Here is a 27,671-nt window from a genome sequence, read left to right as displayed (position 1 = left end):
AACTGAACCAAAAATACAGCATTTGTCTGTTAAAATTGCACTAGACAGAAATAAGGATTTACAGGGAGCACTGTGTGATGCAGCACACCGCCATGTAGGATCAGATGTGATTTGCTTTATGCAGATTTAGTTGTGACAGGATTTAATTGAGGGGATGTATAGAATAAAGACTTATTCATAAAACCTCTTTTCTATTGTGGTACAGGCACATCAGCTATCTGAGCAAGGCTGAGCCGGGTCCAAACTGGGACCCTTCTGTCTACTGGGTAGCTGCTGCAAGTGGACCAGTAGGTGGCGCTCTGCCCTCTGGACTATGGTGACTGATGGGACAGCAAACGGATCCTGACTACGGGTCATTAAAGATCTCATGGCGCTGCTTGTTAAAGACAGGATTTTAACTCTGGGGCCCTGGCTAAACCCTTGAATTCCTGCAAATTTCTGACATCTCCACCTTATTTTCTGTGGCAGGTGGTTGTTGCCCTTGAGCTGCAGTGGGTCCCCTTCTTTGTCTGAAGCACTTTGAGATCCTTTGCACAATCACGGCCTCCTCATATTTTGAATCAACTGGCTGTATAAGTGCAAAGAATTATTATTATGGTATTTGTGTTACTGTGCCAGAATGAAATACCTTCAGAATTCCTTTTTTGCATGTGCTAAAAGTGATATTTCATCAATGTAAGTAATTTTGTGATTCAAAAATACATCAGTTCTGTTTTTTCAGCGCGAAGACAGCCGTGTGCTTGAAAAGCCTCCGCGTTTCTGTATTCTGACATCATCATGGTTTATAAAATGTGCTGTTTAGTTGCGTGTGATTTTTCACACTTTTTTTTATTGATTAAAAGATGTCAGTAATTTCCTTTACAGTACATGAAGCTAATCATGGAGTCTTGATTATTAAAACCTTTCACTTTTTTTACATCCTATGGAGATGCCTGGCTTCCGTCTCAATATCAGTTATGCCAGATAAAGTGGGAATTGATAGTTTCCACAAGCTTTTCTGAAATCAGTAGGATTTGAATGGAGAAGGACGCAAGGGGTCATGGAGTAAGTCGATGTGAGTTTCAGAATTTATTACATAGATCACCAGAGAGCGGAGCAGACAGACACCTGCACACCTCTTCACTGGCTGTGCTCTGAAACACGGGCACTTTTAAACCAGGCACAGCCCTGAACACCAAACCCTATAAACATGGGAGCTCTTCTTCCCACTTCTCCTGTGCCGTCAGGATTCCTCCGCTCCTGGCAGAAGGGTTGCGCCATGCGCTCAGCACGGTAACAGACCTTCATGCTGTGTGAACTCGGTTATTTCTGCCTGGCGCCAGGCCTGCCACCAGGCTTTTAAGCAACTCTTTGAAGGCAAAGTACCTGTACCTGTGTTGCATAGCTGGTATGGAGCTGTAGCGTGGAGACTTCCAGGACACTCCTTGACTTCTTTTGACCCTGTCACCCAGTGTTCACAATCACTGTGAAGACCTCCTGTCCCGTCTGCCCTGCGAGGGCCTGTGCATTCTTCTCAACTTCACGTCTCCTTTAGTGATGTATTGCCCATTTTGTTAAAGACGATACTGCTGGGAAGCAGTGAGTGAACCAGAGTGTTGTGAACTGGGCTTCTCTTCAGCACTGTCAACACAAAAGGATGTTAGGTGCTCACGGAAATAAGTGTAAAAGCTGTTTAAAGGAAAGGCCTTCTTTCTCAGAGCACCTTTTGATATGTAGGTATGAATTTCAGACCTACCTGTTTTGCTTTGATTCAGCTGCTTTCACATCATTCCACATCAAATTACTATTTTTACGTTGAATACAAATCTCTGGTGTTAAAAGTACTTTTTAAAGAGAAAGTTACTTTGACAAGTTGTTTGAAATAATCCATGCCAATGCATGCTCTGTTCCAGAAATAGTTATTGTCCGAATGAGATCCCTGAGGCTGTGGTATTAAAGTGTTACAGTGGGAAAACTCCCATTAGCGAAATAAAAATGCCTGTCCACCATTTCAAATGAGAATGGAACTTTCCCATCCTTCCTCTCGCAGATCTTACCTGGCTTTTTAGAGATTAGTGTGCTTAATTGCTTGCAGTTAAAAGGGCAAAGCTTATTTCAGGCTGCCTGTTTATTTTGAAGTAGCCATCTAAGGCTCCCCCAGGGCTGGTGCTGATTGAGAGGGGGGAGGGAGTTCGTGTATGTGCACTTTACCATGCTTATTATTTTGTTCTGAAAGTCATGCCGTATAGCACTCACAAGGTGGATTTCAAGAGCGTGCAGTGCAGAAGTCAATAATGCAGTAAACTTGCCAGCTGAACCCTAAGGACTTGGAAATTTCTTTAACGATCAGGAGTTGTGATGGAACTGGACGATTAACGGTTGCCGTTTGTGAGATGCGTGTGAGCAAATGGAGAACAGAGAGGAGGGCACCTGCATGAGAATGAATGTGCTGTGAAACAGGTGAATCACTGACTAGGAGGTTTGTTTCCCAGCCTTTCCGAACTTGAACTCCAGAGATTTGTGTTTAATGTGAAGCAGTGATCACAAGAGAGGTTAGCTTTTTCAGCTTCCACCTCCTCAGCAGAAGAGGCACTTTATTTCTGTCCAGAGCGAAATGTTGAGGGACAGACGGATGCAGTGGCTGGAGTGCCAAGGGAATGTAATTCCTCTGCACACGGCTTTGGTCCATCTCAGGTGGTAGGAACCACAGATTCCTGTACGGAGCAAGAAAAGCAGTCAGCATTATTTTGACTTCAGTCATCCGTCTAGAACGGCTTTCTGAAAATAATCACTCTTGTTAAATAAAGATTATTAGAACTAAAAAGCCATTAAATGGATCAGGTTGGAATGCAGTGGGAGTTTTATTTGTGTTCTTGTCCTTCAAGGATGTACTGAGTCACTGGAACAGTATGTTGGGAAGCTATCAGAAATCACTTCCTGACTTTCTTGTTCTGTGGGCATCACATAAATTGTGGAATGTCACTATACTCATCATTTAAGAAAAGTTAGACAGCAATATATTAATATTTTGTAAAGTGTTATATAATTTTTGACTATGGATGTCACTGGGGTATCTCCAGTTCACATTATGTGACAGTTGTTGCACTATTCCCCTTGAAAACTGAGATTTAATGGGACTTACCTTGTGCATGAGCTTGAGTCATTCCTTCTAAAAAATCTGCTATGAACAAAAGATACATCCGTGGAACTGAAGAACAATATAGAAAAATTCAACCAGAAAATAATGATGCATCAGTGTAGGATTTAGGATGTAGTAATTTCACCATCAATAACTAATAATACTTTATAGTGAATACTGAGTGGACTGGGGTCTGTGCCCCTGTGATGGTGCCTCCCCTCTTGTCAGCTGGGGAAGAGGTCAGCATCCCTGGGTGTTGGGGAAGAAGACAGGGTCTCCCTGTGTCTGGGGAAGAGGTCAGCATCCCTGGGTGTTGGGGAAGAAGACAGGGTCTCGCTGTGTCTGGGGAAGAGGTCAGCATCCCTGGGTGTTGGGGAAGAAGACAGGGTCTCGCTGTCTCTGTGGAAGAGGTCAGCATCCCTGGGTGTTGGGGAAGAAGACAGGGTCTCGCTGTGTCTGGGGAAGAGGTCAGCATCCCTGGGTGTTGGGGAAGAAGACAGGGTCTCACTGTGTCTGGGGAAGAGGTCAGCATCCCTGGGTGTTGGGGAAGAAGACAGGGTCTCGCTGTCTCTGTGGAAGAGGTCAGCATCCCTGGGTGTTGGGGAAGAAGACAGGGTCTCGCTGTGTCTGGGGAAGAGGTCAGCATCCCTGGGTGTTGGGGAAGAAGACAGGGTCTCACTGTGTCTGGAGAAGAGGTCAGCATCCCTGGGTGTTGGGGAAGAAGACAGGGTCTTACTGTGTCTGGGGAAAAAGGTCGGTGTCCTTTTGGAAGAAGACAGAATGTGTAACATTGACAATCCTCTTGCCTTGCAGTGGCCTGATCGTCCCTGAGCGTTACTCCAATGAGACTGTGCCGGAGGTGGTGTCCAAGTCTGGATTTGCTCTGTTGCATTTCTTCAGTGATGCGGCCTACAACCTCACTGGCTTCAACATCTCCTACAGGTAGGGCTGCCCATCTCTGCATGCCCACACGCTACACACACAAGTACCGCTCACCTCAGTAACTAGGGGGTCCTTGTCTGCACACTGCCTTTCCATACATTTCTGGACATGTTACACTATCAGCGTTTTCTTATAAAGGTACAAAGTTCCTTTGTGCTCAAATTTGTTGTAAAATCCATTGCTTATTTGTGATTTCTTTTAAAGTCTCAGGAAAGTGGTATCAGTCTTGTTGATGGAGTGTAGAAGTGCATTTAAAACTAGAAACAGGAGCCATGTCTTTGCCTAAAGCAGGTAGTCCGGAAAAAGCTACCCAACCATGGTGTTGTAGCCAATATCCTAGTTTCTTTAAAAAAGTCAGGGAGAGATCCTCAGATCAGTTTTCTTTTGTAACTATTCTTGGGTGCTCGTGAGAGACTACAGTGTGGCCCTGTGCTGAGGCTCCTGCAGTAGAGTCTGTTGTGCGTGAGAAGCACTGAAGGGGGGTCTTGGTTTATGTTCAGTTTCAACAGGGACACTGGTATTCAGATCTTTATTTTGTTCAATAACAATCTTTTAAACAGTAGCTTGAAATAGCAAAGACATGACTGATTTCTTTTGCGATCTAAGTAACAGGGTTTCATGGTTGGTTATTGAACAGTTGGTTTCATAAGTAAGCTGCCTCTCTCTTGGTTGTGTGCTGTCTCTGTTCAGGGTACTGTCTGTGTGGGAACTTTAGGAATCCTTATGGGCGGTAGTTGCCAAGAAGACATTTAGTTTCATAGTAAGAATTATCATTGTTGTTCATTTGGTTTCTTAGTCTCTCATTGTGGATGAACTAGATTTTTTTTGTATGTCTTGAGGCACCATGGTTTTAATCCAGAGTCATTCCAGGTCTTTCTACAGAGTCAAAAGGAGATAGAATGATTTTTCTCTTTCTTTTGGTATGAACCAACTAACAGGAATGCCATCGTCTTGTTTATAGCCTCTTTTATGTACAAAATCTTGTTTTTCCCAGCCAGACAGACATAAACTTTGTTTGCATCTGTGCTTTTGGAGCGTTTCAGACAAGCAGTCCAAGAACTGGTGTACTGTAGACGTGAGTGTCTCTTGTATTTGAAACTATGGCCTCCAGTAAAGAAAAAAGCTTCTAGTCTGATCAGAGTAACCATCAGCTATGTCTGCACTGCATCCTTAACATTTGAATAAACAGATAGTCTGGGGTGGTGACATCCGCTTTGATAATTGGTCGGCTTTGCTGGTGCAGTGTGTCAGGAATGGGACAGGCCCAAGCGCTGGTGTCTAACTGCCTCTCCAGCATGGCAGTGTCCCCGTGTCTGTCTGGCAATAATCTTAGCAGCAGCTATATCGCCCTGCAGCTCATCACCAGCATCCCACTGAAGCTCAGCAGGCACGAGCCTGGACAGTACCTGCAGGGGAGACTAAGGCTGCTGCTGGAAGAGGTGTTAGTGTCTGTGTGGCTTGCAGTCTGTGTGGCTTCTTATGCCCCAGTATAGTGACGGGGGCACTAGAGTGTAAAAAGGTACTGTCCTTCAGATGAGACGTAAAAAAGATGTTCTGAATCTCCGCGGTCATTAAAATCGCCAGTGGTAGGAGCGTTACCCTTTATCACTCTGTTCTCCTCCCCACTGATAACTGAGTGTACGGACACACTGGTGGTGAGGATCCCAGTTACCTGTAAAGCTCTTTGAGAAGAATAATCTTTATTATTAACCTTTGCCTTTCATCTTTGTATGAGACAGCTGCACTCTGAGCCCGATTCCTGCTGTTCCTGCTGACTGATTTGCCCCCTTTCCTCTGCATCCAGAATCAACGCCTGCCCCAATAACTGCTCTGGGCACGGGATCTGCCATGCGGACTCGGGGGGCGTGGGGGTGTCCTGCCAGTGTGCAGAGCACTGGAAGGGCGAGGCCTGCGACGTGCCCTACTGCCAGCAGGACTGCGGCTTCCCCAAGCGTGGCGCCTGCCAGCCCAACAGCACCAGGGGCTGCCTGTGCCACGCCGACTGGCAAGGTGGGCATTGAGTCTGGCGTCTACACAGCACACCGCTGCTGGAGGAGCAGGCTTCCAGCTGGTACCTGCTGCTCAGGTCAACGATACTGTTCATGAATGAAACAATCGAGTGTTTTGTTGATGGTCTTTCACAAGGTTGTTTTAGTGAAGATGTCTTTCGTTACAATACTGATTTGTAGCCACATCATGTAGGATGCAGCGTTGTTCAGGGTGAGCTGAACATTGCAGTTCACACCGTGTTCAGTTTCTTCATCAGCAAGGTGCCCTCTGTGCCCCCAGTCTCACAGCCTTGCCTCTCCCACACTGCCATGTCACAGGAAGGGTACGGGGAAGGTGCATTGTTTTTTCCTGTTGCTCTTCACTCGGCTTTTAGTAAATAAATGCATCCCTGAACTGACGAGTCATCTTTTTCAAGTATGAAAAGGGCTTTTTAATGCAGGTTTGGTGCTGCGAGTTGAAACAGTGTTAGTTTTGAGTAAGCTGCTCCACAGGACTGTGCTGAGAACAGTCTCTTGGGTCCCCCCGCACGGCTATGCTGGACCCTGGTTCAGGGTCACCTCCCGTGTGGACTGACGTTGTTTTGATCATGGGGCAGACCTGACCGAAAACTCAAGGAGGGACAACAGGGACGTGCCAGTGAAAGAAATGTGGAATTAGAAACTGAAGATGCTAAAGTGCTGATTTTGTTTTTGAGGTTTGAGTGTTTTAATATAATATTCAGCTGGGGCTTTCTTATTACAGTGGGTCTCTCATCACTACAGCCTTGTGCTCTGGTGCTCATGAGGAGTTGCTGCAGACATATTGCAGGCATGATGCTTACATTAAGGCCGAGTCGCCATGTGACCCATTTCACCTGTCAGAACCGATGTGCCGGATGCAGAAAATCGATCGGGCCTCATTAGTATGTGAGCTGAGGTTTGCTTTAAAGGCAAAAATCAGAGCTGCGTGTGCTGGTGTGGGCGGCGGTGATCTGAGCGTCTTGCTCTCTGCAGGTCCAGACTGCTCCGTCCCCAAGCCGGCCAACCAGTCCTTCTGGCGGCGCGAGGAGCACGCGGTGCGCAGCCTGGCCCGGGCCTCGCACAAGGCTGCGGTGGACGGCGGCGTCATGTGGGTGATTGGGGGATACATGTTCAACTACTCGGACTACGAGATGGTGAAAGCGTGAGTACTGCTCCGGCCTGCGCCTCGCACAGACGCGGCAGTGCGCTGGCTCGGTGTCCCGCTCGAGCAGTGTGGTGTGAGAGGAAACACATAGGCAAGCACACCAAGACAACGGGAGATTTGTCGTGGGCATCGCCGTGCAAAATTAAAAAAAAACCAACACTTAACATGCAATACAGAGAGCAGTCACTTAGTTGCGTTTAAAGTGATGTGTGGATCTGAGTTTACGCAGGTAGAACCTGCTGGTGACCTTCTGTTTCACCACAAAAAGGGAAGAATCAGCTGACAAAAAGAATCTGCATCTGTGCTTGCCCCTGTCCTGCTTACATCGAGGCAGCCAGACTGCTGGAGTCACTGGTCACTGGTCTCCGGTGGCCGGGACGGGCCTTGGGGCTCTCCGTACTGTCGTGTGCGCGGGCTTGCTTGCAGGAGAATCCAAACGGCGCGCGAGCAGGTTAACAGGCCCATGCAGTGGAATAGCACTGAGGGTCCCGCTGTGCTGCGCTGGGGCTGGGCCCACTAACAGCTGCTCCTCTCTCCCGACAGGTACAACCTGAGCTCTCAGGAGTGGCTGCCCCTGAACCAGACGGTGAACTCCGTCACGGGGAGATACGGCCATTCCTTGGCCTTGTTCAAGGTACTGACCGCCCTGGCTTCCTCTGGGGTACCGGGCAGCTTCCTGGACACGACAACAAGGGTGTTACTGTTATGCTTTTGTGCCATTTTTATAGGAGTCATAACTGCTGCTGCTTATGATGATGATTACCATTTCTTCCTTTATCCTGAATTATGTCTCCTGTATAATGATGACCTGGCTGAGAGGCTTTATACCAGTCTAGCACAGAAGACAAACATAGATAGAACAATCGATAAAATGTAAATAAGTACCAGCGGTGCGCAGTGTTGGCAAGGGAAAGTGTCCTGCAGAAAAGATTTAATAACACAGCTGAATACAGAGTGTTTTGGCTCCCTCTGGAGATGGGAAAGTGAAATGATTTGATATTTTTACAGATAATTAAATGTATGGTAGTGGAGATGTGTTGGTATGTGTAGAGAAAACTGCCTCTGGGTTACAAAACCACGATAGTAGAACTCCCTTGGATCCTACAGATTTAAAGTCATGAAAGACTGGTTATTCTTTGAAAATATTAGCCTGAACTGATATTTCAACAGTATCGTATGTGAACAAAACATGAAGTTTTAGACTTTTTTTTTTGTAGGTTGTACTTTGCTTCAGTTAGTTGAATTAGCGCATATGACAGTGCTTTGAGATGATGTCATCATTGGTGGTCACTCGGGTTTGAGTACGATGGACCTCCAAGGGGAGACGGGTCCTGCTTGTGGGTCAGGTTGGGGAGAAGGCGGGGATCTGTAGGCCTTGCTGCAGCGTGCACCCGGCCCGTGTGATGATCCTCCTTGGCATTTAATCGCTCATCATCCTCTACCTGGCAAAGATCTCATCATCGTCTACCTGGCAAAGGTCTCTTTTGGATGGTCTTCTGCCACATGGTCCCATATGCAGTGTCCTCCCAGTTGGTATTGATGTGGTGCTTCTAAATGTTGACTCTGTCATTTTTAGACTGCTGTTTCTGTCCCCAGGGGCCTGCTGTGCTTTCTCACTGGGAGACTGCGGGAGCCGTTCCGCCCGTCCTGCTCGTTTGGGAGTTAGAAGTGAACTGGTCAGGGTCAAGTCAGGGTATCTGCTTCAACAACATGGCTGGTAGCTTGTTCCAGACTCCCACATCCCTTTGCGTAAAGTTTAGTTTTCACCTGTGTCCTCTGGCTGGTGTTCCTGGGAAGTGCAGGACTGCCGCTCGGAAGGATGCCGTTGCCGGTGCATCCAAGTTTATGAGAGACAGTGGTGGCGATGCTGCTAATGTCGGCCTCCTCCAGCCCACTGGAGGCTGTGCACCTGTTTGCCCAGCGGGTCCTCAAGGTTTTACAGAGTTGTGGTTCTGAGCCTTTAAGGCTGCTCCTGGTCTTGCTCCTCATGTTGGACAGCAGGGTGGGGAACAGAAGGCTTTGTGTTTTGGTCCAATATCACAATCCACGCAAACTCTCTTCCTCGGACTGGCAAATTGCAATGATGGTGTATCCTGAAAGGTGTTACGTTAAATATATAATTCAAAGCAATATAGTTCAGTGTAATTGTGCATGTTAGAGCTGGAAGCATGCAAGATTTTTTTAGTTGATCTTTGGTCCCAGCAGAAACATATTTCCAAAAAGAGAAGAGCACATGGATCTTGAAGTTCCTCCTAGTTAAAGAGATTCTCTCTGTGCCTTCAGTTAGAGGGAACTTTGGGATGTGCTGACACGATCAAGGGATGTCTGGAGTACTGCGTGTCCACCTGCTTGTCTGTATTCTAGCTAAAGGCCCAGGTGAGAAGAACAGGACTCAATTCTATAGACAGCGTTGGAAGTGTTCTTTTCTCACTGTCACGTTAAGGATTCTGATTTGGCTGATTATTTTAAAGATCCACTTCTCTTGTTGTGTGTAGCTGTTCTTGTTCACTGTGTTGAGGTGTGTCACTCAGTCTCTCCAGGCACTGAAACACTGAGTGACCGAGGTCAGTTAGGATGTGGGTTAGTGTTGGTTTTCCAGTGTCTGCCAGTGCTAGTGCTGTTTACTGTAGCTTTAGCTGGCAAGGAATAAATTAGAAACCAAAGAGTGAAACCCTCACAGATATATTTCTGCGGAGCAGGGAGGAGCCTGGATCATGGCGAAAGGTCCATTTCTTTTACTGCAGTCGAGAGATTTCTCAGGGTTTGGTCTGAGATAATGAGATAATGCTGCCAGAGGTGGCAGAGACACCCCTGTTTGTCAAGGCTCTGACTCAGGACTAGAGGGCTGGGGTTTCAGATCCAGGGCGTGACGCTTCTGTTGTGGTTCTTTGCCCCTTTCGCTCTTGTTACACACCCTGCTGCAGAGGCGTTGGTAAAGGAGAATTTGTTCTACTTTGTCTTGCATTAAGTAAAAGATGTATAACATTAACTACCTTTTCACTTTACTGTTCAACTGTGTCATTTCCTGCATGTGCTGTTTAATTTTACCCATGTAAGATGATGGATCCCATTACTTATTTTAATTGCTTTGCAGACCCTGCTTGTTAACTAATCGACTGCAGTCCCCTTGGCAACTCAGAGCCGCTGACCCTCTTGGGGTCTCTTTACTTCAACAGCAGTGACCTCAGCACCCCAGGAGAGAGGTGTGGCTCGTGTGTGCTTGGCCTAGGTGTGCTCTGGTGTTGATGGCCTCTCTGTGGTTCTGTCCCCTGTGCAGAATAAGATCTACATGTATGGCGGGAAGATCGACTCCACAGGGAACATCACCAACCAGCTGTGGGTGTTCCACGTGCGGAACCAGTCCTGGGTGCTGCTGAGCCCCCGAGCCAAGGAGCAGTACGCTGTGGTGGGGCACTCTGCCCATGTGGTGCAGCTGGCGCAGGACCAGGCAGTGATGCTGGTCATCTTCGGACACTGCCCGCTGTACGGCTACATCAGCAAGGTGCAGGAGTACAGCATCGGTAAGGGAGATCAGCTTGCATGCATGATGTGCTTCTGTCCCATGGGCAAAGCCTGGTGGGAGCATTACAGGTGACAAACGAGAGAAGCCCATTCCTCCACCTTGCTCCACAGGTAGTCAGTGGCCTGGCTTGAACCCGTGGCTGGGCAGATTGTTCCATACGGCCGTTGAGTGACGAAGCGCCTCCTCGGTTTTAAACACTTCCTTGTACGCTTGTGCCCTCTAATGTGTGTGTCTTTGAGTCTGGAGAAGCTCACACTTAAGGACATTGCCTTAAGTCCTGGGTGCTCTTCTCTAGACTGATTCTAGAGCAGCAGTAAATTTTTTTATGTAACCATAATTGTGCAGAGCACTCCACTCTAATAATAATAAATAATAATTGCTTACACTTACATAGCGCTCTTCTGGACACTCCACTCAAAGCGCTTTACAGGTAATGGGGCTCTAAAAACCTGTCTTACCAGTGCATAGGGCAGTTTAAACAATCTTCTTATATAAAGTCTGTGCTTTTAACTAACTTTTTATTGGACTTTTTGGACTTCCCACATTGCCCAGAGGACGTACGTGATGTATGAACATAAACACCTAGATTATGTAACTTCTTCCATCAGTGTTTCCCATTTTGTGTTTAAAGTTTGCTTTTCCTACTTATGTGTAATCCTCTACACTTGTCTACATTGTGCATAACCAGACAGGTATTTGCCTACTGTAGAACTCTAAAATCGAAATATTTTGAATATTTTGCTACTTCTCGGCATGTATCAGGAAAGTTATTTTACTAGCTATATCAGAGTCTAGATTATCTAAAACTGAGACTACAGATCTACAAGAGTCACAGAGCTGACAGCCTTGTGAGATGCTTCAGCAAAATAACTAATCATCATAACACAACCCCTTTTCTTAATAACCATTTATATATAATGGGTTTATGGATTTATTTCTTTTGGTTTTGTGCATATATGATGTTGAGGTTGAATGAACGTCCAGTTTAATAAACCAGTACATTTCCAGGCAGAGATGAGTTTTACAGTGATTTGCTGTTTGGGACCAGTCTTCATGCTTGTGTGACGGTGCTCTGGCACCCGTCTTCAAGCATTCCTTTCCTTGACGTATTACACAGGACTTTATTGGATTTTCAGAACTATTAGAAGGGTGGTAATATTTTATTGCAGTTTAGTAGAGGAGAGGAGTTTATTGCTTTTTAAATTCTTATTCGCGCTGATCTCTCGGGACATACAGTACAGCAGACAACATCACACGATGTACACAGTACATTACGAACATAACAAATAATAACAACGGGAACGTGAAATGTGCCGTGGGACAATAAACTTATCCTACAAGCAACATCCAGGTGGGGCTACACACTGGTGGAGGGGAGTCTCCATTACCTGTAAAGTGCTTTGAGTGGAGTGTACAGAAATGCGCTATATAAGTGTAAGGAATTTTTATTAATTATTATTATAGCCTCCTGGTGTTCTTCACCTTTCTCCTTGAGCTCTGTTGTGTACCTGGTTAAAATGTTTAGATGAGTGCTACAGGAATCACAGTGTATTGATGAAAGCTATAATCGTTCCTTTTGGACGCATTTTGCTTAATGCCTATAGGCTTTAGGAGAAGGACCAAAAACATTTCATTTCTATGTACTGTATGTGTATATAGCAAAAAAGACGTGCATATACATGAAGTTTAGCATTACAAATAAGGGTTTAAAAGGTGTTTGCTGGTACATTGGTTGGTTATAAGCCTGCCTGGCCTGATCTGAACCAGCATTACATAGTCGTGTTCTTTAAGCCCACACAGCATGTGGGAGTCCCTGTACATTGGTCTGTGTGCTCATTCTTTTAGCTGCTGAGTGTGGAAATAAACACCAGCTAATCAGGCCTCTTGAACTGATTTAATCCATGACTTCTAGCTGCCACAGCACCTGCTTTATGAGAACAGAAGCCTTCAGACGGAAACTCTGGGAATATTCATCGGCGTTTCCCTGGTTTATACAGTACATACCACTGCCATGTCAAAATGTTGTGAAATTTTCCAAATGCAAGCTCATTTTGTGCTCTAAATGTGTAATCGGCCTTCTGCACGGCTTAAGAGCGCTTATATGGCATGTGTCTTTGCATCTTTCACTTCAGTCCTGATGTTTAGAACTACCAGACATTTCTCCTTCTCACATAGACCATGAATTTGTATTGCAGCTCTGCACTTACTCAGGAAGCTGTAGTACCCATCGGTTATGGTATTGGGCTTATTGTGATCCCTCAATTGCTGCAGTGTCAGTCACAGGACAGAACAGAGCAGGATGTACAGCTCAGGTCCCGAGAGTCTGTGAATGAGGGCCTTGAAGTTTGCAGACTTCTCAGTTTAACCAAAGGAGTAGAGAGCCTCTTTTTGTACCCCAAATCTGTGCATGGGAAGCTCTCACAAGCTTTCAAGTAGTAGTGAAGTATCTGAAACACTCAGCAGAATATGAAACTCACAATTAAAATTGTTTTGCTGATCTTAATTGTTTGTTTTAATGGAAAGTGGTTGGTACGGTATATGACTGCCACCTAGTGCCTTTCCAAAGTAAAGGCAAAGCAGCCACAAAACTGACTTGTAGGTGAGTGTTTCCTAGACCTCACAGACTGTTATCAGTGGCATTGCTGAAGGGGAATTTTACTAAAAAGGACAGCATAGTCACTTTAATCCATTTTTTTTTAAGTTTTAAATCACAATCTGGAATGGCTGCTCGTTATTAAATGTTAACAAGCAAAGTACAATGGCTTAACTGTAATTGATCCCCCTATAATCACATTCAACTCACCCTTGCAACTAATTGTGGAAATTCGCAGTGTGACATCAACAACATCTGAAGAATGTAAGAAAGAGAGGAGCTCATTCCAGCCCATTTGGTAGTTAATAGATAACTGATCCCAGGATCTCATCCAGCCATTTCTTGCCAAAGAAGGGTATCGGTTTCCACATGGCTCACTGGTTCAGAATCCAGCAACCTGCTTGGACATTGTGGGCCTAGTATCTTGCAGCTTGTGGAACAGCACTGACAGATCCAGTAATCATGGTAGAAAATGCCCTGTGACCAGAGCTTTTTGCGAAGGCTGCTACTTGATCTGTAGGACACCAGTGTGTATATTATGTATAACTCAGATCTTCCTGAAGTCACATTGCACAACAGTCTGCCATTGTCCGCTGTTCTGTCTCCATGGTGAAAGCCCATGTTTTAGATGAGAAACGTTTTGCCTTCTGTCTTCTTCAGCTACCAACACCTGGAGGATTGTGAAAACCAGTGGGGCCCTTGTGCAGGGGGGGTATGGCCACAGCAGTGTCTACGACCCCAAGACCAGAGCCATCTACATCCACGGTGGCTACAAGGCCTTCAGCGCCAACAAGTATGGGCTCGCGGACGACTTGTACAAGTACGAGGTGGACACCAGCATGTGGTGAGTAGGCCCGGCTCTGGGACTCTGCAGGGGGCTGTCGCGTCTCTGCTCTGCTCCTTAGTGAAGCACAGCTGCCTAGCTGGTTGTACGGCATGGCGCCAATTGTGTTAAAGGCAGGCTACAAGGAGTAGTGTCACATCTCTGGTGTCCTTCATGAACACCTCCTTTTTAGAACAGACTTGTCTTCTGGTTGAGATCTCTGCGTGCTGCGAGTGTAGTGCCTGCTGTGCCCCTGATCTGCAGGGTCACCTCTTCCCTATTGGGAGTTTTTGAAGAGAGAGAAGCCTGCAGAGAGGGGCAGGACTTCATGTTTATACCGTTGGCTCTTTTGTTTAAACAGCCTTCATTGAGGACATTTTAATCTAATAACCTTTGCGATATTATCTTTAGTGAGCTGTTTCTTGTCGTTTGAGCACTGCTCCCAGCTTGGCGATTGATTAATATACCAGGAATCAATTTATAATGCCAATGAGCCAAGAGCCCTGAAGTCATTGAGACAGGACTCTGATTGCTCTTTAGCACTTGCCTTTGGGGTAAAAGTTCACAGTTTAATAAAGGATCTGGACCAGTCTGATGCATAACATTCCCACCCACCTACTGTTTGTAATTAGTGGTTGTTTGGGCTCGCATCCATCCCCCTGTATAGAGCACTGCTTGTGCACGGAGCTTGACTGCTACCAGCTACAGCAACCAGTAAAGACGAGTTATCTCACCTCCTAAAGTCAGGGATTGCCATTATTATGTGGCATGTAATAATAATAATAATAATAATTGCTTACACTTATATAGTGCTTTTCTGGACACTCCACTCAAAGTGCTTTACAGGTAATGGGGACCCCCTCCACCACCACCAGTGTGCAGCCCCACCTGGATGATGCGATGGCAGACAGTGCACCAGTACACTCCCCGCACACCAGCTCTCAGTGGAGAGGAGAGCAGAATGATGAAGCCAGTCATATAGTTTGACACGCTCTAGGACAGAAAAGGCAGCGAGATTCAGCAACTGCAGTCGTTAAATTTGTCACGCTCTCCAACTAGAAGTTGTCGAGTCCTGTAGTGTGACAAAAGCTTAATTGCTTCCTTTAATACTGAATGGAGTAGATACTTTGTTTTTTCTCAACTGAATGCAAGAAGGGATTAAACCATGTTTTTTGGTAATTTATGTATCTCTGAAGCAAAGCTGAAGTTAGGTTTTAGTTTTAACTTGGTAATATTTGATAGTAGCTTCATGTGGTTTTTGAACTTCAGGCACAAGTCGTCTTAACATCATAAACTAAAATGATCATGTCTCAGCATTTACATGCAGTAATACCAGGTTGCATTTTCTGTATCATGCTGTTGATTGAGTTACCTGTGGAGTTGTCCAGCATCAGACAACGGCACTGTCTATCCCTGTCCACTTTCACTGCTGGTGCATTTTGGTGACTTTGATCTGTCATGTGTGTCTATGCTGCTGTATGATTAGCTGGATGCTAGAGTACTTCTGTCTTAATATTACATTGGTGCCTTTCCCCATTTCCAGGCACACAGGCTGTATTCTGCTGACTGTGACTGAAGTGGTCATCACCTCACAGGATCAGCCTGCTTGGATGATTAACACAGAGCTGCTATCATACAAGCTCATTCTGCTCAGCATTTTACCCCAGTTGCTAATGCAGAAATGTGTTCATCTCGTGCATGTCTCAGTGTCGTTATATTAGAGTTCAAGCAAGCCTGCATTGCGATTCGTTCACTGAATCTTGCAAGTATAGGATTTCTCTCTCTGCCCTTGAGCTGAGAGTGTGTGGAAGAGTGCAGAGTCCTCTGGCAGAGCCAGAATGACACTGTCCCATTGTGTGGTCGTCAGGTGCAGGTGTGGGATGTTTCCTCTTCCTGGTGGGGCACTATTACAATGACAGTGTTGTTCCCAGGACCTGAAGCTCTCACTCGTTTCAGCAGGAGGAGGATAATCTCCAGACTGGCTCTCAAGAGCATTTGCAAATTTAACAGCAGGTTATTGGGAGACGACGGTTAGACCTGCCTGTTGAAAGCCATGTCACTGGAATGTCTTGAGCTCAGCTTCAAAGGAGAAGCTCCTTTAGGCGGAAGAAGCACGCAGGAGTTTCCTGTGTCTTGACATGGCGTTCCCCAGCCGCCTCCTGCCCCTTGTACCTGCAGCAGTGGTGAAGATATGGCGGTGTTGTCGTTCCAGGACCATCCTGAAGGACAGTGGCTTTTTCCGCTACCTGCACACGGCGGTCATCGTGAGTGGCGCCATGCTGGTGTTCGGCGGAAACACTCACAACGACACTTCCATGAGCCATGGCGCCAAGTGCTTCTCCTCCGACTTCATGGCCTACGACCTCGGTGAGTCTGCCTGCAGACCGTGGGTTTTCCCAGAGACACGCGGGTGATATCTTCACACAACATGCTTTTTAGACTATGCTGATACTGGGCTCTTCTTGATATCTCTTCAAAGTTTATTGAAAGGGCACTTGTCCTTCCAAGTGGTAGTAAAGATGTTGTGATAAGATTTTATTGTCCCCTGAGGGAAATTTTTATGGACACATAGCACTCCTGTACATTTAAATAGAATGCAAACAAAAAAAAGAAGAAAAAAACATTGCACATTATTCTATTACAAACAATAAGAAAAACATTGCACATGTTCTAATGAGTTAAATGAAGAAATGGGGGGTAATAGTGCTTTAGTCTGGAACTTTGCTGGAATTTCCTTTCCTCTGAGTTTTGGGTATGTGAAAATAAGAAACTTGTCCATGGGACAGGCCCTCTTTCCATCAGCGCTCATGTAGTCTTTGTAGCTGTTTGCGTGGTGGTACAACTTCCAGAGTGGGCAGGCTGTGATTTACACAGATAGATCTGAGAACAGCTGTATTTGTGGTTGATGTGGGTGCTGTGCCCCACAGTGGGCAGACTGTGTGGGGTGTGGACTGGCCAGTGGAGGGGTCACCTTCCATTCTTGCTGTTCGTCAGCCCAGTTGATTGATTAATTGAATATTATGAATACCGGCAGTTACTGGCTGTCAATCAGATTTGATGTGCAGATGGTGTTTTTCACAATTTCCTTTTGAAAGATAACAATGACACAATTTCTAGTGTTTGTGTTTGATCTGGTTAGGATTTTATAAAATAGCCTTTTCTCATTGTTTTCATTAAATCTTTTACTCTTGGTCTCGCTGCCAGTCAGTACACCAGACTGCATTTCTTTCAGTAGACCCACAGAGCGCAGGCAGTAGTAGCCAGAATGTTGCTCCCTATGCATCTTAAGCTTTTGAGAGACTTGGGCACTTGCCTGATCATCTTCATTCCCCCAATTGCTGCACGCAATTGGGGTTAGTGCTCTCTCAGCGACACTGTGCTCTCTGTGGTGTTTGCAGGCTTATGGTGCTGTTGGAGAGAGATGTGCCTCTGCTCGAATCAGCACTGAGCCTCCAGCACGGGCTGTTTCCTGTGACGCATGGGTGGAAGGTGGGCGGGTCAGAGGGGTCTGCCTGCATCTCGTCAGTCTCCGCTCTGTGCGTTCCTGGGGTTCGTGGCCATGAGCCAAGACATGCAGAAAACACACCCCCTTTCCGCATCGCGTAGAAATATAGCCAAACCTTTATTTCTTACTTAATAAATTCTCAAAATATAACCCCAAAGATTTTACAACCGGTGAAACACGAGCCAGAGGGCACAAGTGGAAACTGTGGAAGTGCATTTAATCCTGAGAACCAGGAGTCACTGTTTTACACAAAGGGTAGTGGCAGTATTTAAAATATTTTTGTTAAAAAAATAAATCTTTTAGTGTTCATTTTTTCAGCCATCATCAATGGACGTTTTCTGATTGGGATCACGGTCTACTGCGAGACAAACTGCCCGAGCTATTTCAACAGACGATTGTAATTTGCTGGAGAGCATTTCCTTATTGCACTCCGTCTGTTTAGGGTGTGAAAAGCACAGATTTAAAAGTGGCTCTGCAGTTCACTCCTGTTCTTTGGGCTCTGCAATAAAACTGATTAAATTGTTCTCTAATTACTCTAAAAATCTGAGCTGGCTGGGGGGCTAATTGGTAGTCTATAATAGTTTCAGCTCTATTAAGCAAGAGAATTACAGGGTAATTAATTCTCTGACATTGCAATGACCTGACAGGAGCCAGACCTGAATGCCCTTCCCAGTTGCTGCCAGCAGAGGGCAGAGTTGGAACACAGATCACAGGGAAGCCTGCTGTTCGAAGCCGGTCACTTGCACGTTACCAGCAGAGTAACACCTGTTTCCGTTTATAGACAAAGAGGAGCTTTATGTTGAAAAAACATCTTGGGCATTCTTTCACAACTTAAATGAAAAGTTTTATTTTTCTAAAAACTTTACCTGAATGTGAAGGTCAAGTCCAGCCCTCGTCCTGTGAAGGGTGGAAGCTGTTGAAGCAGCTGTTTGCCGTGTTTAATACGGTGACTGGGCGATGCCTCGGTTCCTCTGCTTTCCCAGTATTCATAACTGGGGTGGATGATGAGAATAATAACTCTGAACACTGCTTATTTCAAGCAATTCTAAACGTCTGTTAGAGAGATTCGGAGAAACGAGCAGCTTGGACTTCAAAGCCTGAGACCCCGGAGTCCTTTTTAAGAGAAACCTGATTGCAGAATCGGAGCCCCAGTCCAGGCTGGAGCTGCTGCCCTCTAATGATCCCCCGAGCCCAGAATGTCCCCCAGCGCCTGTGACAGTGACTGGGGAGGACTCGTGGGCTGTTCAGCCTCCTCCTCTGGCAGTGTGCTTCTCCTCACCAAAGTGTGACCGGAGTCCTGTCAGTATGCAAGATAAAATCACTTTATTGGCCACGTACGATTTCTTGAATTAGGAATTTGTCTTTTTGCATCCCCCAGCTTGCTCTCCATGAGACACACAGACAGGGAGAGAAGCTGGGGGTCAGAGTGCAGGGTCAGCCATTTATACGGCGCCCCTGGAGCAGTTGGGGTGAAGGGCCTTGCTCAGGGGCCCAATGGAGTAGGATTCCTCTGCCGGCCGCGGGATTTGAACTGGCAAACCTTCCAGCCACAGGCGCAGATCCTTAACCACAGAGCCACTGCTCTGCCCATAAAAGCTACATATCTCCCCTTCGGAGAATCGAACCCCAGTCTCCTGTGTGACAGGCGGGAATACTCACCACTATACTAACGAGGAGCTCTGTGTCTTGTGGCCTCGGCTTGGCTGACTCACCTCTTGTTTACCAGGGTGTGAAGATGTTATCCCACCAAGTTCAGGTCTGCCTAAGGTCTCTCTGGGATCAGAGTCTTTATCACATAACTCCTTCCGGCTCTTGCCTTCCTCCCCTGCTTCTGCTGCTGGATTCACAGGCTGCCTCCTCTCTAGACTCCCATGGTAGTCCTCTCAGACTGATCTCTCAGGACCCTTGCATGAAACTGATGGATGTTTTTGTCTTTCCCTTGCTGAGTTAGTTTTCATCAGTGTTTGGAAAGACCGCAGGCTCTGTCATTTGCATGCAGTGAATGTTGTTGACACTGCTTGCTGAGTTCTGAGTGCTGTACAGCACACTGTTGAGTGAAGCACAGGTGGAAAATGGCATGTGACAGGTGAGACAGGGCTCTACCTTGCACACAGGGAAGTTTCTAATGCAGAAGAACTGTCTTGGATTTTGTGGTTGTGATTTGTGCCGAGTAGACACCGAGGGTGTCACTGTACCATACATCAGCTGGTATATCTGCATATCCATCAGGGTGTTGGGTTTTGCCTATCATGTCGATAGACATTATGTTCTTCTTAAAAGAAGAATGAAGAAACTAGGGGGGAAAACCTTTAATCAGCCATCCTTACCATTTCTTGCTGTGAAATGTTTGAAACAAGAAGTGTAAAATTCAATTTCCCTTTGGGATCGATAAAGTCTTATCTATCTAAAAGTATGGCTCTTTCTCCTGCTGGCGATGATCACATGCTGGTGCCTGCTGGCATCCGTGCTGCCGGCCTTGTGTGAGAAACACCTGTTGCTGCAGTCCTCTCACTCGGCTTAAAGAATGACCCCTCCCTGTGTGGGCTGCCCGGCTTACGCCTGCCCTGTTTTTCTCCTCCCAGCCTGTGACGAGTGGTCCGTGCTGCCCCGACCGGACCTGCACCATGACGTTAACCGTTTCGGACACTCGGCCGTCTACAGCAGCAGGTAGGGCTGCAGCCCAGCGCAACGCAGTGGGGCCCTCCATCACAGACTTGGGGGACATCAACTCAGTGTAGCAAAGGGCCCAGAGAAGTGCCATTGAACCTCCTAATCGGTCGTGCTACGTTTTTGCTCTCAGCGGTGAGGTGAGAATGAAGGAGCTGGGCTGCCCTGCATACCGAATGTGTGATAAGAGGCGACTCCCTTCCTCCCTCCCTGCAGCACCATGTACGTGTTCGGAGGCTTCAACAGCCTGCTGCTGAGCGACGTTCTGATGTTCACGCCTGCCAGCTGCTCGGCTTTCTCCAGCGACCGGGCCTGCCGCTCGGCCGGGCCGGGGATCCGGTGTCTGTGGAACAGCAGCACTCAGGCCTGCCTGCCCTGGGAGGCCGCCAGCGAGCCGGAGGAGCGCCGAATCCAGGCCAGCTGTCCCGCCAAAGCCTGTGAGTCCCAGCAGGGCTCCGTCTGACACCCGGCTGGCTCTCAAGCGTGCTATCAGGCGTAGGGCGAATTCTGAGTCCCGCTCCGGCGAAACTCTGTGGGTTTGTTTCTGCCAGGAAACTTCAGAACAAGCTGCAAAAACAGGTTTAAATGTGTATCGGAAAGCCAGAGAGAGAGGCAGAGAAGAAAGTGGAGGCTGAAATAAGTAATAAGAGTTTTTTTTCAGTATTTCAACACAGAGTAAAAACAATGATCAAGTGTTTCAGAGATAAAATAGTGGATATGTTATACTTTTATACATTTTTCTTTATAAGAAAAATGGGTGATGTATCAAATGTATACTTCAATTAAGTTTTCATCAAGAAAGAAGGATGCAGCATGTCTCAGGCTGGGGCAAGACAAACTTCTGTATTAGTGTTTTAGTGCAAAAGAGGCAGAGGTTTGTTGCTGGTACTGGAAACTCTAAGATGCATCTCCAGGCCTGGTGCTATCCTACTAGTTGTACGGGCAAGTGAGGGGATCTAAAGACCACTAGTAAAACTCTTTCTGAAATCTGTCAATGTGGAGTGGTACTTGCTGACTGGCAAGAAGCTTGTGTAGTGCCCATCCATGAATAGGCTATCAATATGAAGCCAAGTCATTATAAATAAGCTTGACTTCTATCACCTGTAACATTATGGAAACAGTCATTAGAAAGAAACTTGAAGATCATCTATATGGAAATCCTGTCTTAGTGGGTAAAGTTTAGAAAACATACATGTAGTTTAACTAATTTGTTAGAGGGCTTTAAACAAGCAAATAGTTATTTAGAATTTTGGAAGTCTTTTAATAATGCTCCCTATAACAGACTCTCAGGTTGCAGGTGGTAGGAATCGTACATACAGTGCCTTGCGAAAGTATTCGGCCCCCTTGAACTTTTCAACCTTTTGCCACATTTCAGGCTTCAAACATAAAGATATAATTTTTTTATTTTATGTGAAGAATCGCCAACAAGTGGGACACAATTGTGAAGCGGAACGAAATCTATTGGATTTTTGAAACTTTTTTAACTAATAAAAAAATGAAAAGTGGGGCGTGCAAAATTATTCGGCCCCCTTGCGTTAATACTTTGTAGAGCCACCTTTTGCTGCGATTACAGCTGCAAGTCGCTTGGGGTATGTCTCTATCAGTTTTGCACATCGAGAGACTGAAATTCTTGCCCATTCTTCCTTGCAAAACAGCTCGAGCTCAGTGAGGTTGGATGGAGAGCGTTTGTGAACAGCAGTTTTCAGCTCTTTCCACAGATTCTCGATTGGATTCAGGTCTGGACTTTGACTTGGCCATTCAAACACCTGGATACGTTTATTTGTGAACCATTCCTTTGTAGATTTTGCTGTATGTTTGGGATCATTGTCTTGTTGGAAGATAAATCTCCGTCCCAGTTTCAGGTCTTTTGCAGACTCCAACAGGTTTTCATCCAGAATGGTCCTGTATTTGGCTGCATCCATCTTCCCCTCAATTTTAACCATCTTCCCTGTCCCTGCTGAAGAAAAGCAGGCCCAAACCATGATGCTGCCACCACCATGTTTGACAGTGGGGATGGTGTGTTGAGGGTGATGAGCTGTGTTGCTTTTACGCCAAACATATCGTTTTGCATTGTGGCCAAAAAGTTCGAATTTGGTTTCATCTGACCAGAGCACCTTCTTCCACATGTTTGGGGTGTCTCCCAGGTGGCTTGTGGCAAACTTTAGACAAGACTTTTTATGGATATCTTTGAGAAATGGCTTTCTTCTTGCCACTCTTCCATAAAGGCCAGATTTGTGCAGTGTAAGACTGATTGTTGTCCTATGGACAGACTCTCCCACCTCAGCTGTAGTTCTCTGCAGTTCATCCAGAGTGATCATGGGCCTCTTGGCTGCATCTCTGATCAGTCTTCTCCTTGTCTGAGCTGAAAGTTTAGAGGGACGGCCAGGTCTTGGTAGATTTGCAGTGGTCTGATACTCCTTCCATTTCAAGATGATGGCTTGCACAGTGCTCCTTGGGATGTTTGAAGCTTGGGAAATCTTTTTGTATCCAAATCCGGCTTTAAACTTCTCCACAACAGTATTACGGACCTGCCTGGTGTGTTCCTTGGTCTTCATGATGCTCTCTGCGCTTTCAACAGAACCTTGAGACTATCACAGAGCAGGTGCATTTATACAGAGACTTGATTACACACAGGTGGATTCTATTTATCACCATCAGTCATTTAGGACAACATTGGATCATTCAGAGATCCTCGCTGAACTTCTGGAGTGAGTTTGCTGCACTGAAAGTAAAGGGGCCGAATAATTTTGCACGCCCCACTTTTCATTTTTTTATTAGTTAAAAAAGTTTCAAAAATCCAATAGATTTCGTTCCACTTCACAATTGTGTCCCACTTGTTGGTGATTCTTCACATAAAATAAAAAATTTATATCTTTATGTTTGAAGCCTGAAATGTGGCAAAAGGTTGAAAAGTTCAAGGGGGCCGAATACTTTTGCAAGGCACTGTAATACTTGCATTTTGGTTTAAGAACTCTTTTGTGAATGGCAAACAGATAAGGAGTGACCAGTCATATTGGGATGGTGTAATCTGTGGAGTATCGCATTGATCTGCACTAGGGTCATTGCTCTTTCGAATGTGTATTGGTGGTCTCGATTTAGCTATAGTTAGCATTTGGAAACAGTAAAGTTTACTAATCTTCTATTTTGTGGTATCAAACATTGTAGAAGCTGCAGTGAAAATGACAAAAAAATATTTATGTAGAATACATAGAAGAATTTACACATACTGTACCAGAGCTCCCATATGAACTGGGGAGGATGCTTGTTAGGAGAGATTCCATGAGACTGCACCCCAGGAATTGAACCCAGGGCCCTAGTGCTGTGAGGCAGCAACACTAACCATTGCACAACTGTGCTGCCCATCTATCACAGATCAAACAGCTAAATTGGTCCAATGGCCTCCTCTTGTTTTACAAGTGGCTGAAACATGTTTTTATATAGAGTCTGCTGTTTATATTTTTAATGACAGAATCCTGGAAATTTCATTGACCAGGCCTTTTCTCTCCACAAAACAGCAGATACTAATCTACTTTGGAATGGAATGAAGAGATCATAAAACTATAAAACTGTTTTGACTTGTAATTCTGCTTTGCTACTGAGTTAGTGTTTCTCCTTCTGTCCTGTGTTGCCCAGATGCTGACAAAGAGAAGTGTGACCAGTACACAGACTGCTATAGCTGCACAGCCAACACCAACGGCTGCCAGTGGTGCGCAGACCAGTGCATCTCCATGAGCAACAACTGCACTGCGGCCTCGGTGAGTCTTGTGCTTTCACAAGCAGGGATTCTCCGGGAGAGCGGACTTGACAAAGAGTGAAATGACAATATCAGTCCGTAGGAGCTTTTGGGAAGGGTATATGAGCCTGGTTTTGCATTATTGTGAGTCTTGAGCACTAGCAAAGACTGCAGTCCCAGCTGAGGAAGTCGTTTCCAAGTCTTATGACCTCTAGTCATGCTTTGCTATCATATATAAGCCCCTTTGTAACACAGTGTCACGCATAATTAATGCATAATAAAGGGATTGGCTTTTGACACAGTGCTTGCTGTAAATAACTGTAGGCATTTTAGAGAAATATGATTTTGTCCAGTACTTGGTTGACAGTGTGTGCTGTAAAGCATTTCTTTTTAAAAAATTCACAGTTTATTGTAAGGTCACAATACTCTGCTTGTGCGTATGCTCTTTATTGTAAAGTAACACGAGTGATTTGAAATACACACCCACAGACATGTCTCTGTAAATTCCTTCCTAGAATGCAAAGTGCTGTGCCAGTCTTTGTCGTTGTCCCAGAGGGTGCTGGAAACGCTGTAGCTCAGTTCACTCCTTTCCTCCACAACAACATGATAACACAAAGGAGGCCATCCAGGCCATTTGATAAGATCACTTTATTGGCCATATACAATTTGTTGCATTAAGAAATTGTCTATACGTATACCCCAGCTTGCTCTCCATGAGACACAGACTGGGAGAGAAGCTTGGGGTCAGAGTGCAGGGTCAGCCATTTCTACCGCGTCCCTGGAGCAGTTGGGGTTAAGGGCCCAACGGAGTAGGATTCCTCTGCCCACCACGGGATTTGAACCAGCAAACTTCCAGCCACAGGCTCAGATCCTTAGCCACAGAGCTACCTGTGCCACAGAGCCCTGATAGTTAGTAGCTAATTGATCCAAGGATCTCATCTAGCCTTTTTAAAAAAAATAATCCAAGGAATTTACTGTGACCGCTTTGAATGCTTTGTTCTTGTTTTTTTAAATGCTCATGGATGTTGTTTTTTCTTGGTATCCTTGGTGTTGAGGATTTTGAATGTTTATATCAGGTCCCCTTGTAATCTTCAGTGTAAAGATTAAATTGCTGGGAGGATGTGAATCCTTCGATTTTCAGCAGCCAGTCGGGCTTGTGTAGAGAGCTAAAATAATGGTTGCTCCTAGGTTTGTGCCAGGGGCTCATGATGCATTTTTCATAATGAACATTCAGGAAGGCACGTGTAAACTCTTTCTCCTTTGACATCACTTCCTGGGGAGCTGGAATAACCAGAGAGCCCCTCTCTCTTCCTTCTGCTCCTCTCTCTGCAGGCCCTCCTGCAGCCCCTCTCCCCCTGTGCAGCTTCCCCCTGCTCAACTCCTCCTGCCCCTCTCCCCCTGTGCAGCTGCCCCCTGCTCAACTCCTCCTGCCCACACTGTGCAGCTACCCCCTGCTCCACGCCTCTCTCTGCAGGGCCTCCTCCAGCCTTTTCGCTGCCCCTAGGCCAGGGGCTTTAACCCAAAGCTTCTCTTGGCTAACATCTCAAAGAACATTGCCAAATCTTGCAAAGCCTTATAACTAGGAGTTTAATTCCTTTCCCTTTGTCTGTGTGTGCGGGTTTGTTTCGGCCTGTCTGCAGGCTGAACTCTTTCTGCTGCATTCCTCTCCAGGGTGCCATCGCAGAATACGAGATGTGCCCGAAGGACAACCCTGAGTTCGTCTGCAACAAGAAGACCAGCTGCAAGAGCTGCGCCATGGACCACAACTGCCAATGGGAGCCGCGCAACCAGGAGTGCATCGCCCTGCCCGGTGAGCTCCACCTCTGCTCTTGCTTCATTAACTATTAGAGTGAAGACCCGTGCACAATCCTGCAGCTACGAGTCCAGATCCCTCAGTGCTAGGTCTCAGTCCTGACTCTAACACCCTCCTGCTGTGTCAGGATTTTTCAATTTTTTTCTGCTCTTATTCCCCAAATCTGTGCTCTTAGTGTACGCCGTAAGGTCCTGTAGATTTTGAGATTTAGATTGGGGATTCTCTTTCGTGTTTTAGAAAATATCTGCGGGGAGAACTGGCACTTGGTTGGCAACTCGTGCCTGAAGTTCACCACAACCAAGGACAGCTACGACAACGCCAAGCTGCAGTGCCGGAGCTACAACGCCGTGCTGGCGTCACTCACGACGCAGAAGAAGGTGGAGTTTGTGCTGAAGGAGCTGCAGATCATGCATGTGCTGGTACGTGTTAGGGCTGGGGTTGTTGAAGAAAGGGCGTAAGGTCAGGGTTGTCATGGGTTAATGTCTGAACCACACTGCGAGCCCCTTCAGATTCCTCAGAAATTAAATTTTCTGCTTTTAACAGGATCCATCTCTTCTTGTGGACTGAGTGAAGAGGTGTATTCATGCCAGGGATAGACTGTGTTGGTAGTGCATCTGTTTTTATTTTACCTTCACTTCAGCCTTCAGATTTACAGCTTTTTAGTTCATTACAGTTTCTTGCTATCGTGTTACCCTACACCAGAGAAACAAAAAGATTGTTCCCCTAAAATTCCTTTTTTTTTAGTTAGGTATCAGGTGGCTTTAAAAGAGAACCTTTGTATTGTTTATTGTGGATATTAAAAAAATAATGGGAAAAATTATGTATTCCTTAAAAGATGGAAAATAAATAGATAAATAGCAGTAAGTATGGTATTTGGTGCCCGCCTACTAAGAGCAAGGCTTTGGGATTATCGGTGGTGCCTTCCCTTTATACCAGGATGCTTTGAAAACCTCTTCTCCATGTGGTCACTAAATTTCTTTTAAAGTGGTTGATGTCTATTAATCCAGATTTCATTACTCAAAGGCTTTTTCTTCAATTTGAAGCTCAGAACTGAGACCACAAAATGCTGTGATAGTCTGCATCAAATTGTGTTTGTATGAAGTGATATCTGTTGGACAATTTCTAAAAAGGGAAAGATAAATACTGAGAGAATTGCTTTAGAAGAAAAATCTTGCCAAATATTGAGCCCTGTATTTCACCTGTATTGCCCACAGAGAAGATTTAATTTCTATATTATCTTTTTAATAGAATTACTTAATATCGGGGAACACTTGTTAAAAATTATTATAAGGATAAAATTAGCATTTTTCATTTTTTTAAAAACATTTTTAAACACATTTTTGTGTGAGGAGCAGGTGTATGATGCAATTACTGCACTTTTTTTGTAGTAGCTCCATCTAGTATTAACCAGAGCTTAGGAGTGCACAGTCTTGCATTCTCAATTCATTTCCTCAGAAATGAAGAGAGAAATTGTTGTTGTTGAATCCATCCCCTATCAGTCCCACTCAGTTCCTGATTGTCTACACTACAGTAAGCACCAGGGTCTGCATTCTGTTCCGGGACTCGCGCACAGTGAGCAAGTGAGGATTTTTTCATGGAAATGTGATCTGGGAATGGAGGAGATAAAATAATGGCCGGCTTGAAAATTCTTATTAAATTGCTACATCTCTTGAGGACGTACTGGAGTCCAGTCTTTTGTTGAGCAGTGGGGAGCTGTTCACCTGTAATACCGCACAGAGTCCTGGCTGGTAAGTGTACCTAGTGCTGTTGGGTCCTGACT

General features: G+C 45.7%; 1 protein-coding gene across 1 annotated transcript in view; it reads left to right on the top strand.

Annotated features, from left to right (window-relative positions):
* atrn (attractin) overlaps positions 1-27,671 on the top strand; it is a 148,801-nt gene that overhangs the window by 40,098 nt on the left and 81,032 nt on the right. Inside the window, exons 4-15 of the mRNA XM_088639309.1 lie at positions 3,932-4,060; positions 5,865-6,070; positions 7,063-7,231; positions 7,778-7,868; positions 10,512-10,755; positions 14,011-14,194; positions 16,386-16,540; positions 20,261-20,345; positions 20,562-20,782; positions 23,979-24,100; positions 25,750-25,888; positions 26,129-26,310. Of these exons, the coding sequence (XP_088495435.1) occupies positions 3,932-4,060; positions 5,865-6,070; positions 7,063-7,231; positions 7,778-7,868; positions 10,512-10,755; positions 14,011-14,194; positions 16,386-16,540; positions 20,261-20,345; positions 20,562-20,782; positions 23,979-24,100; positions 25,750-25,888; positions 26,129-26,310 (1,927 nt within the window). The remainder of the gene's footprint in view (positions 1-3,931; positions 4,061-5,864; positions 6,071-7,062; positions 7,232-7,777; positions 7,869-10,511; positions 10,756-14,010; positions 14,195-16,385; positions 16,541-20,260; positions 20,346-20,561; positions 20,783-23,978; positions 24,101-25,749; positions 25,889-26,128; positions 26,311-27,671) is intronic.

This window comes from Lepisosteus platostomus, chromosome 1 (assembly GCF_059453375.1).
Source record: "Lepisosteus platostomus isolate fLepPlt1 chromosome 1, fLepPlt1.hap1, whole genome shotgun sequence".
Classification (NCBI taxonomy): Eukaryota; Metazoa; Chordata; class Actinopteri; order Semionotiformes; family Lepisosteidae; genus Lepisosteus; species Lepisosteus platostomus.
Note: the sequence above shows the minus strand (reverse complement) of the source record. Positions and strands in the feature narration are given on the sequence as shown.